Raw genomic sequence first — 21,369 nt, 5'->3', positions numbered from 1 at the left:
AATCTTTTCCTTCATTATTCCCCCATACTACACTACCAACTGACAGCCCTTCTCTTCCCCTTAGCACCTGTTACCTAGAGACTTCAGTCATGCTACGAAGTGTTTTACTCAAAGCAAAGCAGAGAACACTTAGCATTTACTTCTATTACTAGAATAAACACGTGAGCCCTGGGGATTATTTTCACAGTTATTCCCGTACATGTGATACAATGTGGCCTTCACAGAATACAAATTTTCACCGTTTCCTCAACCTCCACCTGTAATGAACAAAGAAATAATGTCCACGGGCAACTATTTATAATAGAGAACTAAATAATAAATGTGACTACCATGCTATAAGTACAATAATCACAATATGCGGTTATTTTACATGCAATACATTATCTTAGTACCTAAACTATGTCCATTCTTGGTGTAGAAGCAGGTATTGTTGATAAGGTTAACACAACAGCCAATGACATCACCAGTCGTAAAAGTTGGTCCATAAGGTTGTCCCGTTCCAGAAGAACAAAATGAATGTCCATCATCCCCATGATAACCATATGAATGTTTATCCCAGCCTAAAGAGAAAGTTCCAGTATATTTACAATGAAAAGTCAGGTTCCTCTATACGAGAGCTATTCACTAAGATTACGACAAGCAAGAATGGTACAACAAACAAGAGCACAAAGATAAATTCCCAAATGTACATTTAAATTCCCAACAATTACACCACATGATTTCTACGTTAAAATACTGCTCACAACACTAAGGAAAATATGCCACACAGAAGACTAAAACATGCATTAAACACGACTCCTACCATTAAAAAAAAAAAAGTCACATTTTCCGTGCATATTTCCTTTGCTAACAGACCAAAGGAATTTTGCTTTGATTTGGCTTAGAGACACACACACACACACACACACACACACACACACAGCATTTAGTATAAAATATAAGATTTTTCTATTTTCAAAAAGTTTCCCCCCAAATTAATTTTTTAACATTGGTAAGTGGGATACCAGAAAATATAATCCAAGAATCACTTTCACACCTTTCTTAGTTTACTTTTCCTATTAGCCTACATTCCCAGAACATTAAACAAATGACAACAGGTTAAAAGCCAGGAATGTGCTGGGTAGCAAAGAGAACCAACCAATCACATGAAAATAGTTAAAGTAGTTGATATGGCTATATACTGGAAGTTAAAATACCAAAACAAAACAAGCAAAAAAACCAAAAAACCAAAAAACAAAAAACGTGCATAGTACACGTAAGTTTTGCTAAATAACATAAAATTTGAATTTTTTAAAACCTCTCGGCTTCCACTTTGAACTCGTAATACACGTGATTAAAAACACAGAAAAATCAGTATTTAACGATTTCAAATTATTACTTCAAATTTAACCAGAAAGAAGTAGTTGTAAGACAGTACTATAATTCAATCACAAGTACCTGGTAGTCTATTCATGTTCACACCTTGAGCAGAAAGACCAATTCCCATGTAACTGTTAAAAAAGGGGGGGAGGGGGGAGAAAAGCATGTTATTATAACCATATATGTAAAAAAATTACCCAACACCCTGAAACACCAGAACCCAGCCCAAGTTGAAACTCCTAGGACAGCTACAAAAGTTATTACAATTCATTAAATGGCAAAAAGGACAATATTAAGCACAATAAAACCCAGATTCACAGTAAATTCCTACAGTACTCATTCATAAAGACACCCCAACTATTAGAAATAATTATGCACTCTACTAACAACTAGAAAAACCTTTCAACTTATCCACACAAATATTTAGGATTAAGACTTCTAATAAAAAGTGTAGGGGGACTTGTGGAAGAAAAAGAAAACAATAATTAGGAAACAAATATATTTCTGAAAAGACACAGTAAAGATCTAGACCACAAAAAAAAGGAACACAGATACAGATTTAGAAAAAAAAAGGATGTCAAATTCATATAAAAACATCTGAAATATTTAATAAAAGTACACTTGAAAGTATTTTTAAAAGCTTATGAAATATTAATAAAACCTATAAAGACAGGAGAAAAGTGGAAAAGTATAAAGCAATACACCTGTAAATACGGACACAAAAAAACCCAACAACTAAATAAAACAGTAAACTGAATCCAGTTTGTTAAAAGGCTAATTGACTATGATTGCACCAGGATTTAAAATGGCATCTGACAGGATGCCTTGGGTGGCTCAGTCGGTTAAGCATCCGACTTCGGCTCAGGTCATGATCTCATGGTTGGTAAGTTCAAGCCCTGCGTTGGGCTCTGTGCTGACAGCTCAGAGCCTAGAGACTGCTTCAAAATCTGTATGTCCCACCCCTTCCCCCACCACTCCCTCATTCTCTGCACCTCACCGGCTCCTGCTCTCTCTCAAAAATAAACATTAAAATAAAATGTCATTTGACCAATTTCAGCTACATTTCTAATAAAAACTCAAGCAAAATAAGAGTATAAGGAAACTAAAATATGACACACTTCCCCCCCCACACTCCACCCCCCGCCCAACTCTAATACAGGAAGATATTCAACAGTAAACCCTGAAGCCATTTCCATTAAAATCAGGACATGGAGTTGTCTACAACTGTTAAACACTGTTTTGAAGTTTTCAGATAATTTAATAAAAATAATAAAAAAAACTAGTATAATATTAAAAGATATAATCTGTACCTGTAGTCGCTATGATTATATACGTAGAAAACCACAGAGTCTACTAAAAGCTTTTAGAATTACAGTTGACCCTTGAACAATGCAGGGGGTTGCAATACTGACCCCCATGCAGTCAAATATCCAAGTATAACTTGATTCTCCCTAACTAATTGTCTGCTATGGACCAGAGAAGCCTTATCAATAACATGAACGGTCAGCTGACACATATCTTGTATGCTATGTGCATTATACACCGTACTCTTACAATACAGTTCTAAGTGTCTAAAGAAAGAAAATGTCAAGGAAATCATAAGGAAGAAAAAATACATCTACCGTGCTGCATTTATTGAAAAATATCTGCATATAAGTGTGCCCACGCAGTTTCAAACCCGCGTTGTTCAGAGGTCAACTATAATTATTTTGGCAAAGTGACTAGATATGAGACCAACATTTACATTTCTCTTTTAGTAGTAACCAGAGAAAAAAAAAGTGGTGTGTGTAAATATACAGTCACAAAACTACAGAAATCATAAAACAGGAGTCCCACGGCATGAAACCAATATATTAAAATAAAAGCTATAAATACATGGATATACTATGTATTTGGATAGCCTGACAGTACAAAAAAAGACTATGTTTCTAAAATTAATATATGCATGTAATAAGATTTAAGAAAGATTCCCAATGGATTTTCAAAACTAGAATGATTTTGAGAGTATTGCACGTATTTTACATGCAATGTAAGTATTGGGAGAAATAAAAGACTTAATAAAGTACAAGACTTAAGTGTTTGAGAAGAAACATGAAGCTGCGAGCAGGGACACAACGGCAGACCTGCAAGGTTCTGGGTCTAGGAGCACCCATTAATGGCTACGAGTTTCCCCTTCTGGGAAAACGACGACTAAAAATGCTCCCCAGGAGGCACATCAGCCGTGCTCACTGCTTAAGACCAAAGACTGGAACAGGCTTCCAAGGCTCCTGAAAGGAAGAGAAGAAAATACTGATACCACTTGTTGCCTTGGCTTAAGCCTACTGGACACTGTGGCCTAGATAAGGCTAGCAGTAGCCTCCTGACTAAACCTGAACAAAGCTGTTGAATGATCAGGGACTGAATCTGCCAGGCTGCCAATCCCCCTGAAGAGAGAACTGGAAGACTCTTCTACCTGCTTTTGTTTGGGGGCCCAGGGGTTAGAAAGTACAAACTGTCATAAGGAGAAAATAAGGATAGAAAAAGATGCACAAAATGAAGAGAAACTTTAAATTTTCTAATCAAAATGAGACTACAAAAGCAAAACTCTACAGGATATACCAAACATAGGCCAAGGAAATAAATACAACTGCAACAAGAATTCATTCTAGATGACACAAATAAGTGGACAATTAAGACAGAGGAAACAATTTAAAAAGGACATTTAGGATACGTAAGAGGAAAAAGGAGCCATTAGCACGGAAAATTAAAGCAGAACATCAGTGTTTATTAAGATAGGTAGCTAATTTTCCACAACTGAAAACTATTATTGTTGAATTGAAAGCGCATACACACTGAAGAAGATAAAAATAAACCCGCATGCGGACACACTACAGAATATCGGTAACACTTAATCCTAAAAGCTTCCAAAGGGAAGATGCAGCTAATGTCCCTCCAAGAAAAGACCATTAGACTGACAGCAGATTTTGCCCCAGCGGCAGTTGATGGCAATAAACAATGGCACAAAGCACTAAGGGTAAAGAACAGTCTAGAACTTAAGGTAAAGAACCTAGAACTTAATGGCCAGATCAAGTTGCACTGAAAATGAGGGCAACATAAGGTATTTAAAGACACTAAAAAGCTAGCAGTTTTACTATCCACAGACCCTCACAAAAGAACTACTTCAAGATATGCTTTACCAGAAAGTGAAAAAGTAAAAAAAAAAACAAAAAAAAAAAAAACAACAACAGAAGAAATGCAAGGGTCAAAGAAACAATAATCAGCACAAAAAATGATGACATATGTAACTAAAAATAATTCCTCAAAATACTATTATTTTAAAATTCTATAATCCATACCTAACACGCTAGAATACAATTAACGGTACTTTACATATAAAGACACAGGAAAACATGACCCATATTCAAGAGAAAAGAAACAAAAAACAGAATGACCCTGAGATGATGGAGTGGTTGAAATTAAAATATAAAGAATTTAAAGCAACTCTTGTTACAATGCTCAAGGACGTAAAGGGAAATATGCTTGTAATCATTTCAACAAAGAAGAAGAAACAATAAAAAAAAAAAAAAACCCAAAAATTCTAGAGCTGAAAAATACCTGAAATAAGCACTTACATACTTAACGGCACACTGGAAATGGCAAAATGAGTTAAGTAAACATGAAGACAGAGCGATCTGAAGAACAGAGAGAAAAAATGAGGGGAAAAAAGAGTTGCCTAAGGCAGTATCCAAAGGTCTAACATACATGTAGCCCGAGTCCCACAAGGAGAAAGAGAAAATGGGTTAAAAAATCTGAGAAAAATCTCCCAAATCTGGGAAAAGCATTTATAGATTCAATAATCAACAGGTTAAATACAGGTTAAACACAAAGAAAAGCACACCTATGCACAAGTCACAAGCCAAACTGCTGAAAACTAAGGACAAAGTGAAATAGTGAAAGCAGCCAGAAAAAAAAAAAAAAAACAAACCTATTACTGTCACAGGAACACTGAGCTGCATACTCGTGCATTTCTCACATGAAAATAAGAAAGTTTTATTTCACAGTAAAATATCTATAAATGCAGAAACTGGGGGAGGGGATCTCATTATATTATCACATTTAAGTTCCTTAAATTCACTGCACTATACAAAATCATGCAATAAAAACCACAGGGCTTATGGGAAAAAATGGGGTAAGAGCATGGCATTCCAAAACTCTAGCAGTAACACATTTAAAGAAGACAGAGAAGAACCCAATTAAAAAAATTTTTTTCAAAAAAAAATTTTTACACAAGCTAAATTGATTAAAATACATAAACACAACAATAAATACACCATCCTGCACTGAAAAAGACTTGAAGTTCACTTGGGGAAGTGGGTGGCACAGGACTGTAGCTTGTGGTTTATTGTGAAGTGGTGGAAGGAAAGTTCTTTGACGGGCAAATCTGTAACAGCAGATGTGGATGGGTGTGGCTTGTAACAGTCAGTGAACCAACACAGTTGGTAGATGTTTGAGGTGTGGCATGACATATAAAAGCAAGTTCGAATTACACAGCAATGAGGGAGTGTCAAGATTTTTAAAGTACATGAACAAGAAATTTATTTTTTATTATTTTTTAATAATATTTATTTTTGAGAGAGACAGAACATGAGGGGGGAGGGGCAGAGAGCGAGAGGGAGACACAGAATCTGAAGCAGACTCCACGCTCTGAGCTGTCAGTCAGCACAGAGCCCCATGTGGGGCTCAAACTCACAAATTGTGAGATCATGACCTGAGCCAAAGTCAGATGTTTAACTGCCTGAGCCACCCAGGAGCTCCAATGAATAAGAAATTTATTATTGTGATACTCTGTGTTTAGCAAAGGAAATGGCTATAAAAATTTTTCAGATCAATATAACAATTTCAAATTATACACTTATTAACATTTTAAAAATAATGGTTGCACCAAATATCAAATAACAGAGACTAAGAAGATTAGTTTATATTCCTACTATAGGTTTAAGGTTTAAGTCAATTAGCTTGTTAATTTCCCATCTGTTCTCTCCATTCATCCTTTTCTACGTTCTTTGTATTTTTCTATATTTACCCTTTGTTATTAGCTTTCTGCTGTATGTTTTGATAGTGTATCAATGAACACCATGTGTTAAGAAATGCATCTTTAACACACATATTCTTGACTGAATCAGTATATTTATTACATGATGACAATGTAACACAAAACTTTTAAAGCCCGTTTACCTCTTCCCACATTTTTGTCACTCACTCCACAAGAATGGCACCATTGTTGCTTTGTTTAGTTAATGCTACTTAACTCATTAGACACACAACAGACTTCTCATCAGAGACCATGGAAGCCAGAGGCAGTGGGATGACGTTTGGCAATGCTGAAAAAGCAAACTCTGTAAAGCAAGAATTCTATATAGAGCAAAACTATGTTTCAAAAACAGAGAAACTGAGATATTCCAAAATAAACAAAAACTGGAAGCTTGTCACTAACAAACCTGCATAAGAAATGATAAGGGATAAAAGAAAGGAAACTAGAGACTAACTCAAATCCATACAAAGCAAGGACATCAATACAGATAACTACATAGGTAAATACAAAAGAAGGTATGAATGGTTGTTTCTAACTCTCTTCTCCTACATAAAAAACATAAAAGCAATAACTATAACTCTTTAGGTTTAAATTGCATCCAGATAAAATTTTAAGACAATAACAGTGAAAAGAAGGAAGAAATTAGATATATTAGGAAGCAAAATTTAACATACTATGGGAATTAAGTTGGTATTAATCCAAATTATATTTTTATGTTAAGGTATTATCTGAGTAATCCTCCAGAGCAACCACTAAGAAAATAACTCAGAAACTACAGAAAAGAAACCACAATGAAATTGAGAGGTATACTAGAAAACATCTAATTCACACAAAAGCAATAATGGAAGAGCACAGAAACAAAAAGATACAACACATGTAATAAATATCAAAATGGCAGACTTAAGTCCGACGTTATCAGCAATGATAAGAAACACAAATGGATAAAGTCATCCGATTAAGAGGTAGAGACTCATAGAACAGTGTTTTTCATTAAAAAAACAAACATATTGTCTACGGGGAACACTTTAGATTTGAACACACAAGATGAAAATAAAAGGAAGGAAAAATGACATACTAAATAGTAATCAAACAAGAAATTAAGTAATCTATCACTAATACCAGACAAAATAGACCTTAAGACAAAAGCTGCTACTAGGAACAAAAGGATACATTTTATCATGATAAAAGGGTCAATACATCAAGAAAACATAACCTACCAAGAGAGCCCTATTTAAAGTGAAGACTCCAAGAATTAAAAGAAATACACAAGTCACAATAATGGCTGAAAATTTCAATAACTCACTTTGAATGATGGATGGAACAATCAGAGGATCAACAAGGAAATGCAAACTTGAACACAACTGTAAACCAACAGACATCTATAGAACTCTCCACCAACCATGGTGAGACATGCTTCTCAAGAGCACACAGAAGAATCTCCAGGCCCTAAAACAAGCCCCTGTAAATTTAAAATAATTGAAATCATACACAGCATATTCTCCAACCACAAAGAAATTAAATTAGAAATCACAAACATGGGGTACTAGGTAGCTCAGTTGGTTAAGTGTCTGACTCTTGATTTCGGCTCAGGTTACGATCTCACCTTTCATGAGATCGAGCCCCGCGTCGGCTCTGCACCGACAGCACCGAGGCTGCTTGGGATTCTCTCTCCCTCTGTTCCTCCCCAGTGCACACACGCGTGCACGCTCTCTCTCTCTCAATAAATAAATGAACACTAAAAAAATTTAAAGAACTCATAAATACAATAAAAGTTGGAATGTACACAAACATGTGGAAGCTAAACACATTTCTAAAAATTCACAAAGAAACCACAATGGAAATTAGAAAATACTTAGAAATGAAGGAAAATGAAAACATAATACACCAAAACTTATGGGATGCATCTAACGTAGTACTTGGAAGGAAATTTATAGCTGCAGTTTCCTATATTTTAAAAAAAGAAATATCTCAGGGCACCTGGCTGGCTCAGTTGATAGAGTGCACGACTCTTATCTTGGGGTTGTAAGTTCAAGCTCCTTGTTGGGTGTAGAGTTTACTTAAAAATAAAATCTTGAAAAAAAAAAAAGAAATAGATCTAATGAATAATCCAACTTTCTACACTGAGAAACTAGAAAATTAAAATAAAACAAAAACCCCCCAAAACTAACAAACCCAAGCAAGCAATGGGATTAAAAGATTAGAACAGAAATAAATACAAAAAAGACCAGAAAAGCAACAGAATCACTGAATCCAAAAGGTGGTTCTACTACGAAAGAAAAAGACTCAACAAAAGCAGCAACAAAAGAGCGGTAATTACTACCAAAGTAACAAAAGATTTTAAGGACATAAAAAGAATTATAAGAAAATACTGTGAAAAACTATATAGCAACATACTACGGAAACTATTTAAAATGGACAAATCCCTAAAAAGTCATAAACTACCAAAACTGAATAGCAATCTTAAAACTTGCCACAAAGAAAAGCCCATGCTCAGATGGCCTCACTGGTGAATTCTACCAAACATAAAGAAAACTGATCACCAATCCTCAGACTCCTCCCTGCAAATTTGTAACAGTTTCTAACTAATTCTACAGGGCCAATGTTACCCTGTTGTCAAAATCAAGCAGATACCACAAGAAAACAAGAGAAAATATCCTTTACAAATATAGATGCTCAAATCTTCGACTAGGAAACCAAATTTGGCAACACACAGAAAAGGACTGTACATCATGAACAAGAGAAATTTATCCTAGAAATGCAGGTTGGCTTCGAAACATAATCAATGTAATACACCATACTTGCAGAATAGAGAATAAAAACTTGATCCCTGACACAGAAAAAGAATTAGACAAAATCCAACATCCCTTCTTTACAAAAACACTCAACAAGTCAGGAATAAAAGGGAACCTCCTAACCCGGTAAAAAGTATCTATTACAAAAAATCCACAGCTAACATCATACTTAATGGTAAAAGGCTAAATGCTTTCCCCTTAAAATCAGGAACAAGAAAAGGATAACCCCTTTTACCTTTTCTATTCAACACAGGACTGGAGGTTCTAGCTTGGGCAATAAGGCAAGAAAAAGAAAAGACATCCGTATTGTAAAGTTAGGAAGAAACATACCCTAGTCACATACAACACAATTTTATACATAAAAAATCCTCAGAATCCTTACCAAAAAACTATTAAACAAGTTCAGTAATACTGCAGGATACAAGTTCGATATGCAAAAATCAGTTTTATTTCTACTCTCTAGCAACAATTTGAAAATAAATTTAAGAAAACAATTTCATTTACAACAGAATCAAAGAATATCTAGAAATAAAATTAACAAAAAAGTGCAAGATTTGAACGCCAAAAACTAAAAACGTTGTTGAAAGAAATTAAAGAACATCTAAATAAATGGAAAGACACCCACATTCATGGATTGAAAGAATACTGTAAATACTGGTAAGATGGCAATGCTGTCCTAATTAATCTAGAGATTCAAGGCAATCCTTATCAAAATTCTAACTTGCTTTTCAGCAGAAATGGAGAAACTGATCCTGAAATTCATATGGAAATGCAACAGGGCCCAGGAGAACTGATCTATCTGGAAAAACAAAACAAAACAAAAAAACTTGGTGGACTCACACTTCAGTGTTAGAACTCGCTATAAAGTTACAGTACTTAGGACAGTGTATTATTACTGGCTTAAGAACAGACATATGTATTAATGCAACAGAACTGAGAGTTTAGAAATTAACCCTTATGTTTATGGCCAAGTGATTAGGATAAGAGAGAGAAGACAATTTCATGGAAAAAACAAGTCTTTGATTTAATGGAAATTGGATGGAAAAGACAATAGTCTTTCCACAACTGATGCAGGGACTAGATGCATCTAGGCAAAAGAATGAAAACAAAGCCATACCTCGACACCATATATAAAATGTAACTCAAAATGAATTAGAGAACATAAAAACTCTTAGACAAAAACACCAGAGTAAATCTTCATAACCTCGGATTAGGCAATAGTTTCTTAGATATTATACCAAAAACACAAGTAACAACCACAAAAAGATAAACTGGACTTCATAAAAATATAAAACTTTTGTGCTTTGAAGAATACTGTTAAGGAATTTAAAACAGGATAAGATATATGCAAATAAGCTGTCAGGGACTTGTATTCAGAACACACAAACAACTCTTACAACTTAGCAATAAAAAGAAAACCCAACTAAAATATGGCCAGAGGACCTGAACAGACATTTCTCCAATGAAAATATACAAATAGCCAAAAAGTACATGAAGTGATGCTCCATATCACTAGTCATTAAGGAAATACAAATCGAAATCATTATGAGATCTCACTTCACACACCCCACGAGGACGAGAATCAAGAATACACTAGAATCATGAGTGAGCGTTTAGAACTTTCACAGTTGGTGACGAGGTAAAACAGTGCAGTCACTTTGGAAAACTGTCTGGAAGTTTCTTGAAATGGGTATCATTGAGTTTCTTTCTGACCCAGCAATTCAACTCCTGGTTATCTACCCAGGAGAAACAAAAACATATCCACACAGAAACATGACACAAATGTTCATAACAGCATGATTCCAAATAGCCAGAAATGTGTTTCCACCTACTGATGAATAAACACAATGTGACATATCCTTATAATGGAATATTATTTGGCAAGAAAAAGGAATGGAATACTGACAAATGCCGCAGCAGAAATCAACTCTGAAAACATTATGTTAAGATAAATAAGCCAGAAACAAAGGTCACGTGTTGTATGATTCCATTTATATGAAACGCCCAGGGTGTAGGTAAATCCGTGGAAACAAAATAGGCAAGTGGTTGCCTATGATCAGGAGAAGGGACTGCTGAGGAGTACAGGATTTCTTTTCACGCCATGAAAATGTTCTAAAATTAAACAGTGGTGAGGATTGCACAATTCCGTGAATATGCTAAAAACTACCTAACTTCATGCTTTTAAGGGTGAATTTTTATAACTATGAATAATGTCTCAGTAAGATTCTCATTAAAACATAAACGAGAGGACTTTTGTTTGCAGCACGAATATGTAAAGAGCTTGGAACCTGTCACTCCCTTCCGCACAAGAAAAAAAAGGTGAACAAATAAAAAGGCTACGACGCTGTGTGATTACAGAGAATCAGAGCTAACCATGAGCAGGAGTCTCTGAAGATAGTAACTGGTACGAGTATCACCTGGGTGGCTCAGTTGGTTAAGTTTGTCTGACTCCTGATTTCAGCTCAGGTCATGATCTCATGGTTTCTTAGATCGAGCCCCACGTCTGGCTCTTCACTGACAGCGCAGAGCCTTCTCGGGATTCTCTCTCTCCCCTCCTCAACACACACACACACACACACACACACACACACACACACACACTCTCTCTCTCTCTCTCTCTCTCTCACTCTCTCTCTCAAAACAAACAAATTTTCAAAAACTAAAAGGTAACCATGAATTCCTGAAGGCAGAGTATAAACTAGCTTGAAGCTTTAAAACTGCTGATGGCCCAGTCTTCCAGAAGCCTCCATACTTGGATGAGTTTTACCTTGTCACCAGGTTATCACCCAGGAGCAAGAAGAGCTCTTCAGTTCTGTCCACGGGAAGGGGAAAAGTAACCATTCAGAGATAACACCCAGAGCAGTGTGTCCCCTTTAACAAAGACCTGCCTTCAAGAGAAACTACTTTATCAGAACCTTATTTGAATTAGAAAAAGAGCATTTAGACAACGCCAGTTCTTGTTAGACTTCCTGACTGAAGAGAAGGGGTTAAAAAAAAAAAAAAAAAGACGAAAATTCTTCTTAAATTCACAGGAAAGGGACACTAGTCCACTATAACAACTGAGATTTAGTCATTAAATCACAGACCGCTGCCTTTCCCTGGGACCTTGTCACCACATCAGCAAGGCTCTAGTGTAACACTGTAACAGTCAATTACAACGGACAGAGGTACAAGACACAGACTCTATTTAAGGAGTTTCTAGGGAAACCCCAAAAAAGAGTGACAACAAAAACAAGGAAACCAGAGAAAAATGAAGCCCCTGACACAGTCAAACAATACATACACCAAGGAAACATTAAACACAACTTGACTCCTAGCCACGGTATAAAACATCACATAAAGATCTATTTACCTAAATTTCTATTACCCAATAAATCATGTAACATTCTCAACAACAACAAAAAAATCACACTGCATGTTAAATAGCAAGGAAAATACAATCTGGAGAAATAAAGCAAGTATCGCAATCAAACTCAGGCAAGGCAGAGATTTGGGAATTTTCAAACTAAGAATTTAAGATAACTGTGATTAATAGGCTGTAGGCTATAAGAAATATTTTTTTTTTTAATGCTAGAAGTTAAAAACATTATTACAAACAGTGCTCTTGATGCGTTCACCATTCGACCAAACACAACTGAGAAAGCCAGCAGTGAGCTTAAGGATATGTTATTAAGAACTTCCCAAACTGAAATGCCAAGAGAAAAAAAAGGAATAAAAAGATCAGAACAAAACATACAAGAACTGCAGGACCAATATAAAAGGTGTAACATACACATAATGGGGATACCAAAAGAAGAGGAAAGAAACGAGTATTTTAAGTAATAATGGCTGGGAATTTTTCCAAAATTCATGACCGGCATGAAACCAAAATTCCAGAAAGGTTACAGAACACTAAACAAGATAAATACCAAAACATCAACACCCAGGCTTATATTCAAATTTCAGAAAGTCAAAAAAGAAAATCTTGAAATAAACTAAGGGCACAACAAAACAAAACCTCACCTATAAGGAAAAAGGATAAAGAATTACATGATGACTTATTCTCAGAAACCACGCAAGCAAGAAGAGACTGTAGTGACATACCTGAACGCTGAAAGAAAAAAACTATTCCCCTAAAATTCGGTGTCCAGCAAAATTATCCTTAAAAGGTTAAGGACAAATACTTTATTAGACAATCAAAAACTCCCAAGAACTGCCAACAGACTTGCCTTGCCAAAAATATTAAAAGTTCTTCGGAGAGAAGGAAAAAGTATTGGGGAGAAACTCAGATCCACATAAAGAAAGAATCAGACGGGGCGCCTGGGTGGCGCAGTCGGTTAAGCGTCCGACTTCAGCCAGGTCACGATCTCGCGGTCCGTGAGTTCGAGCCCCGCGTCGGGCTCTGGGCTGATGGCTCAGAGCCTGGAGCCTGTTTCCGATTCTGTGTCTCCCTCTCTCTCTGCCCCTCCCCCGTTCATGCTCTGTCTCTCGCTGTCCCAAAAATAAATAAACGTTGAAAAAAAAAAAAATTTTTTAAGAAAGAATCAGGCAAGAAATAAATGAAGATATGATAAAACCTTGCATTCTTCTCATTCTGAATTGATTTTAACTGTTGGAAATAAAAACAGCGACAATAAATTGGGTAATTACAGTTTATGGACAAGTGAAATGAGTGAGAGCAGTATTATATGAGATGGGAGGGAGGAAGTGGTTATAATGTAATAAAGAACCTGTACTACCTGTAAAATGGTAAAGTGTTTTTCGAAAATGGACTTATACTCATGAAAATGACTACTGCAAACTCTGAGGCAACTAGGAGAGAAAATGCAATCATAAAAAAATGCTCAATTAAAACCGGAGGAGGAAGAAAGCAGATTTTTCTTTTGAATAAAGGCAACAAGGAACAAACGCAAAGACAAGTACAAATAGCACTGACACTAATCCAGCTACAACAGTCAGTTTCAATGTGAGAGGTCGAAATATATCAATTAAGAAAAGTGCCAGTTTGGATAAGAAGACAAGGCCAAAGTATACAGCATCTACAAGAAACCCACATTAAATATAGGTACACACATAGATGGAAAGTAAAGGGACAGAGAAAGGCATACCATGCTAATACCAATCAAAAGAAAGCAGGGCTAGCTATATGAATTTCAAAGCAGATTTAACAAGGAAAACTATCAGAACTAAAGAGCATTTCATAACAATAAAGAACCAATTCTTGAAGATATAATAATCCTTAATGTTTAGGCACCAGTAACAAAACGTCACAAGATGTATGGCAAAAACTGATGGAACTCCAAGGAAAAATAGTTAAATCCACTATTACAACTAGCGACGGCAACAAACACGCATTAGTAACCGGCAGACACAGAAAAGAAGCAAGCATGTAGTCAAACTCAAAAACATCATCAATCAACTGGTTTTCATGGACATTTATACACAACACTTCATCCATTAACAGCAGAATACCCACTCTTCTCACGCTCACAAGAACATTCACCAAGACAGACCACCTTCTGCTCCAGCAATCGTGCTCCTAGGTATTTTTACCCAAATAAGCTGAAAACTTATGTCCAAACAAAAACCTGCACATGTCGGCAGCTTTGTTCGTAACTGTCAAAAACTGGAAGTAACCAAGATGTCCCTCATTAGGTAAACAGGTAAACGGTGATACATCCGTACAATGGAGTATCATTCAGTGATAGAAAGAAATAACCTATTGAGCCATGAAAAGACATGGAAGAATCTTAAATGCGTGCTAAGTGAAAGAAGTCAGTATGAAACGGCTACATACTGTATGATTCCAATTATAACCCTCGAGAAAAGGTAAAATTATGGAGACAGTAAAAAGATCAGCAGTTGCCGGGAAGTTTGGAGATGGGGGGCAGAGAGGGGAGGGACAAACAGGTGGAACCAGAGGGGATTTTTAGGGCAGTGAAACTATTCTGTAGGATACCGTAAAGGTGGATACAAGATATTTTGCATTTGCCAAACCACACAGAACTGTACAACAAAGAGTAAACCCCAATGTAATCTATGGACTGTAGTTAGTAATAACCTATCAATCCTGGTTTGTCAACTAGAACAAAAGTACCACATTCATGCAAGATGTTAATGGGAGAAACCAGGGGAGTGACGGGTATAAACAGGAATTCTTTGTAGTATCTGCTTAATTTTTCTGTACAAATTTTCTAAATTTCTAAAAATTTCCTAAAACTGGCCAAAAACCCGAAGGTACATTTAGGGAGAAAAACACCATAACCCAATACAAAGGGCAAACAAGTTAGGAGTGATATTCCAACATACATAATATAGAATTATGCTTAACACAGAATGTGCTTAAAAATATTGTGAAAGAAGAAACCTACTTGCAGATACTCTCTGCAGCTGTACTCCTAACAAAGTCCTTCATACTGTGAACGGATGAATACATTGTGGGGCACCCTTACAGTGGAACACTACTCAGTAAGAAAAAGCAACAAAGAATTGGTACAGGCATCAGTGTGGATTAATCTTGAAGGCACTATGCTAAATGAAATCAGTCGGTCCCAAAGATTACATATGACACAATTCCATCCATATTTTTCAAAAAGAAAACCATGAAGGGAGGAGAATGGTTCAGTGGCTCTTAGGAGTTACCAGTGTAGAGAAGATTAGTGATCATTCCCTTTTAGGGAAGAAGTTCAGGGAGTGATGGAATTGTTTTATATCTTGGTTGTGGCAGTGGCTGCAGGACTCCATGAATTTGTCACAACTCAGAGAACTGTACAAACAAAAAAAAGTTTTACTGTACATTAATTAAAAATAAATTTTAAAAAAGGAAGTACTGTAACCAAAAAAATGGGTGATTTGAAAGCCAGCATTCTCCTCCATGGGTAACAATAAAGGACAAGTAATAAATCATTTTACATGCATACATTCCAAATAGGCGGCACACAAGTCCCCATCTCACGCAGGTCCCCCCAGGACCCTGCACGCTGCAACGTGATGGCTGGAGGAAGAGACGGCCCTGTACCTGACGAGTCAGCAAACTGCGGCCAGGCCCTGCTGGACTCCCCAACACCTTACAAAGAAACAAATCCATGTGATTACTGCAAATGCTGCTATAAAAAAATGTAATAAAATGTAAAGATATCAGACAATAATGGAGGAGGAAAGCCTGTTGTGAACCAGTGTGCACATCTGCTGGAACTGTACAGGGATAGTGTTTTCCAAAAGGGCAACTATGGCCCTTTTGAGTGAAACAATTCAACTTTTGGCAGTTCTCAAAAAGACTGGTGAACTGGATGTTTCTGTCATGTGGGCTGGAGTTAGCTTTTAATTTAATCTTAATTAAGATTTAATATTAATTTAATTACAATAATTCATGTAACCACTGCCTTGTTCGAAACCAACAGCAATCTTATCAATGTGATTCTTAACAAAAATCACTGTGATTTCTTAACAAAAGTGTTCATGAATCTCAGGAATAAAGAAAATTTCAAATTACACTAAATGTTAGCTCTTCATTAAGCATTCATCTAGTGGGTATAATGGTAACCAAGCAAATTCCTTGTTTGATGCTGAATTTTAAAATTTCAAATTCTGAATAGTTTTTTCATGTTACTCTAGGTACAAAAGGGATCTTTTGGCCTCACAAGACTTGAAAATTACTTAATATCTTTTGAACTACAATGTCTTATATCTGTCTGAAGGCATAATGAACATAGTAAAATAAGACTCTTAAGGGCACCTGGGTGGCTGAGATGGTTAAGCATCCAACACTTGATTTCGGCTCAGGTCATGATCTTACAGTTTGTGGGATCAAGCCCCACGTTGGGCTCCACGTTGACAGCATGGATCCTACTTGGGATTCTCTCTCTGCCCCTCCTCCACTTATGCTCACGCTTTCTCTCTCTCAAAACAAATAAACTTAAAAAAAGAAAAACTCTTACTTTAAGAACACCAAAAGAGAGTAATTACTGCTTCAAGATATACTGGTATATGTATATCTCCTTCTATACAGAAACTCAGGACACTTATCTGCAACTCACAAGTACCAATCTAAAACATGTGTAAAAGATATGAATATAACATCCATTTCTTCTTTATGTGAAAGAAAACATCTAACTACTTTCAACTGTTAAAAGTAAACTGCAGACATATACCCAACTGGTGACTCATATAGTGCTGTAAAATTAAACCACAAGATTTCATCAAAAGTTGCACATGCTCCCGTGAAAATATTTCAATCAGGTTTTTAAGAAATGCATGCTTCAGGGTTAAAAAAAAACCAAAACCAAAACCAAAACCAAAACCAGACAAACAAAAACAATTACTAACCAAATCAGTTAAAAACTTATAAGAAAGCAAACAAAGAAAAATAAAGCAACTGTCTAGGGAGCTCCGGTCCTGAAAGATTATGAACACATCAGAAATTATGAGGAAAAACATGAAACTTCACTTGGCCACTAAAATAGTCATGCTTTTCACCGTATTCTATATGAGGTCTTGAACATCTTAAGGAGCTTGCTGGCCAAGGAGAAGACGGCAAAGGACTTGGCCCAGGCTCCCACACACAAACCAGCCAATACCCGGTCTGCGGCCCATCTCGTTATCTCATTTTCACGTCAATCCGTCCCCTGACCTAAATCTCCCCAGCGTCAGGCACCAGAAAACTGGAGACCACCAAAACGGCCCAAAGCCCACCAAAATCATTCAAACGAGCCTTTCCTAAACTGTTGCATCGTTTCCCTTGGAAACCCCAAAAAAGGCTCTGGCCTAGGCCTTCCCCTTACTCCTGTCTTCTGCCCCCTGACCACAACCCGGTACTTCTCCTGGGGCCCCTCGTGGCATGTGGGACCTCCCCTCTCTAGGACCTGTGAGTGTCATAAACTTCCTCGCAAGCCTTGTTCTGGTCTCCTCCTGCAGCTGTGACACCTTTACCATCGTATCCAACACGTGCGTTCTTAGAACAGCCACTGCTACTATACGAAGGTAATTCAAGATCATGCGTATCTAAAATATTACAAATTAAGTACTAATCACCAGATGACTATCTGAGAGAATAGGACTGAGGTAAGAAATTTAACTGAAGAAAATGGAAATAATTATCCTTAATACTACTATTCAAACCTAGCGCACCCTGTGACGCAAAATGTTGTTCCAATTCTGATTCTCCACTGACAGCAAAGCAGCTACCGATCTCTCTCTACACTGCACTGCCCTTCCCCCATTCCTCCTAAAGCAGAAGGGTCATGAAAAACAAACTTAACAGGCTCTACTACTTGCCTCTGGAAAGTCCACCATAATATACATCAAACTTCGAGATGCAGATTTCTCCCATTACCTCTAAAAGAGCTATATAAACAATACCTTAAAGAGTGGCCTTCAAGTATTCACTGATCCTGCCTTTTAAGTAACAATTAAGACAATCAAACTCAATGACCCACAAAAGCAGAATACTCGTTTCAGAGTTCCTCTAATAATTCTTTGTCAAAGAATCTCATCTGTAGTTAGTTAATTACAACAACGAAATGTAACTTGGTTTCCTGACTTTTGAAAGTAGCCTGTCATAGTGTTAAACAGAGAGTAAGGAAAATAATTTATCACATTTTAGGTATAAAAGAGATCTTTTCCCCTCATAGACACTAAATTATGACTCGAATAAAGTGAAATCTTTGGCTAACAAAATCAATTCTTTCTATTGTACTCCATACATAAAATTCTTATTTTTCAGCATGTCCCTACAAAATTGATAAACAATAAATAAACAATAAATAGCAGCAATTCCAAATCAAGCCAATAAGTTAATAAGAAATTGCTTCACATCTGGGGCACTTGGTTGGCTCAGTCAGTAGAGCATGCAACACCTGACCTCAGCGGTTGTGAGTTTGAGCCCCATGTTGGCTGTAGAGATTACTTAAAATCTTTAAAGGAAAAGAAATGGCTTCACATTTCAATCTTATGAACTTTACAGGTACTATCCATTGTACCAAGCGAGGTATACCTACAAAACTACACAGACTGTGGTGTATTTTACGGTTTTTCAGCAATAACATTTCTCTTCACACGTGTTAGAACTTAAAACTTACATTGGATCTTTAAGACTTTTTAATAGGAAGTCCCCAATTTTTAATAAACATAAGTAGAATACTGTTTTTACCTGCATCATGTAAGAATTAGAAGAAAAAAATTACATCAGAAATGAAGACAAACTAAACAGAACATAAGAGTGAACAGTCCCCATAGATAAAGATGGAACAAGAGAACCTGGATGGCTCAGTCGGTTAACCGTCCAACTTCGGCTCAGGTCACGATCTCGCAATTTGTGGGTTCAAGCCCTGCATTGAGTTCCGTGCTGACAGCTTGGAGCCTGGAGCCTGCTTCAGATGCTGTGTCTCCCCCTCTCTCTGCCCTTCCCCAGCTTGTGCTCTCTCTCTCTCAACAATAAACAAAACATCTTTGAAAAAGAAAAAAAAGAAAAAGATGGAACAGAGAAATTTTCTAAGTAAACAAAGAAGGAAAGTAAAAGGTTTTGTGAGCAAATGATATAGAAGTCAGGCAAAGAAGATCCAACACACCCTCTTGACTGGTGTCCTTAAAAAAGAAACTTATGTAATGGAACAGGACAAGTACTGAATGAAAATCATCATACACTAAACCTTTCCGAAACGAGAGAGGGCTTGAAATTACTATTTAAGGCCATGCAGGAAGGTTAACACCAAGATATATTCAGTACTGGCTCTTCAAAGAAAAATCTTTTGGCCATCCGAGTGGAAGACCAATTTTCTCAAAAGGAAAAAAAGATGGCCTAAGGCTGTGACAATGATGCTGCACATCCAAGACGATGGAGCTCAAGAAAATATAAGCCAGCGATTTTATATCCAGTCAAATCTTCAAATAAAATGAGTGTAATGGTCACAGTTTCGAACCAAAAAGGACTTAAAAATAATATTGTTCCCACGAGCTCTTCCTGAGTTCTCTAGTAAAGAATGATCTTCAGACAACCGGGAAAAAAAAAAAAAAAAAAAACAAACCAAAAACCAAAAACCCCTAAGAGAAGCTTTGGCATAAGGTCTGGTACTGAATTACTAAACACTGAATTTTTAACTAACACTAAAAGATGAGGTAACACAGCTGTGGATGCAAACATATTATGTGCTTTTACAACATGTAGATATAATGAAACTAACAAAATGGAGGAGTCTGCCAAAAAAAAAAGAATGAACTATTGATATACATTGGACTACCTACATGAATCTTAAATGCATCATGCTAACCGAAAACAAAGTCATACTCAAAGGGTAACATTTATAAGACATTCTGGTTTCAAATACAAAAAAATTATAGGCATAGAAAACAGATCAGTGGTTGCCAAAAATTAAGGGTGGGAGGAAGATTTGATTATAAAGGGGCAGTAAGATGGAATTTAGGGAGGTGAGGAAGAGTTCTGTATCTTGATTATAATGGTTGTTACATGATTTTATGAATTTGTCAAAACTCACAGAACCATATATACCCTTTCCAAAAAGCGGATTTTACTGCATGCAAATCAGTAATAAATTTTTAAATGCCAGAAAACAACAACAAAAGATAGTAGGGAAGAGAGAGGTAAAGTGAAGAAGAGGTTACTGGCTGATTTCATTATTGCTCACAAAAGAGAGTCTCTTTAAAGGAAGGGACTAGAGGTATTAGTATAAAAGTAACTTTCTAAATGTAAAACTACATAATCTTCCCCCCAAAAGAGAGCAATGAAAATAGGTATCATAAAAAACAAAATTCAGAAGTGACAAAAATGTTTCAAGCTTCCTTTCACTCCCATCTCCAGCTAACCACTTCCTCTATCTAGAAGCAACTGCTGTCACCATTTATTTGTGGTATTTGTTCAGAGTGTTCTAAGGCATATTCGGTTATACAGCTGACCCTTGAACAACAAGTGTTTGAACTGCATGGATCCACTTATACATGGATTTTTTATATTACAATACTGTAAATGTATTTTCTCTTCCTTACGATTTTCTTAACATTTCCTTTTCTCTAGTTTCCTTTAGTGCATAAATACAACATATAATAGAGATACAAAATATATGTCAATCAACTGTTTATGTCACTGGTAACATATCTGGTCAACAGTAGGCTATTAGTAGTTAAGTTTCTGGGGAGCCAAAAGTTATACACAGAAAA

The 21,369-nt window shown here is 36.3% G+C and overlaps 1 protein-coding gene across 1 annotated transcript in view; it reads right to left on the bottom strand.

Annotated features, from left to right (window-relative positions):
* RANBP9 (RAN binding protein 9) overlaps positions 1–21,369 on the bottom strand; it is a 90,708-nt gene that overhangs the window by 36,246 nt on the left and 33,093 nt on the right. The window contains 2 exon segments of the mRNA XM_030314813.1: positions 393–560; positions 1,438–1,490. Coding sequence (XP_030170673.1) covers positions 393–560; positions 1,438–1,490 — 221 coding nt within the window.

This window comes from Lynx canadensis, chromosome B2 (genome assembly GCF_007474595.2).
Source record: "Lynx canadensis isolate LIC74 chromosome B2, mLynCan4.pri.v2, whole genome shotgun sequence".
Taxonomy (NCBI): Eukaryota; Metazoa; Chordata; class Mammalia; order Carnivora; family Felidae; genus Lynx; species Lynx canadensis.
This window is presented reverse-complemented; position numbering and strand designations above follow the sequence as displayed.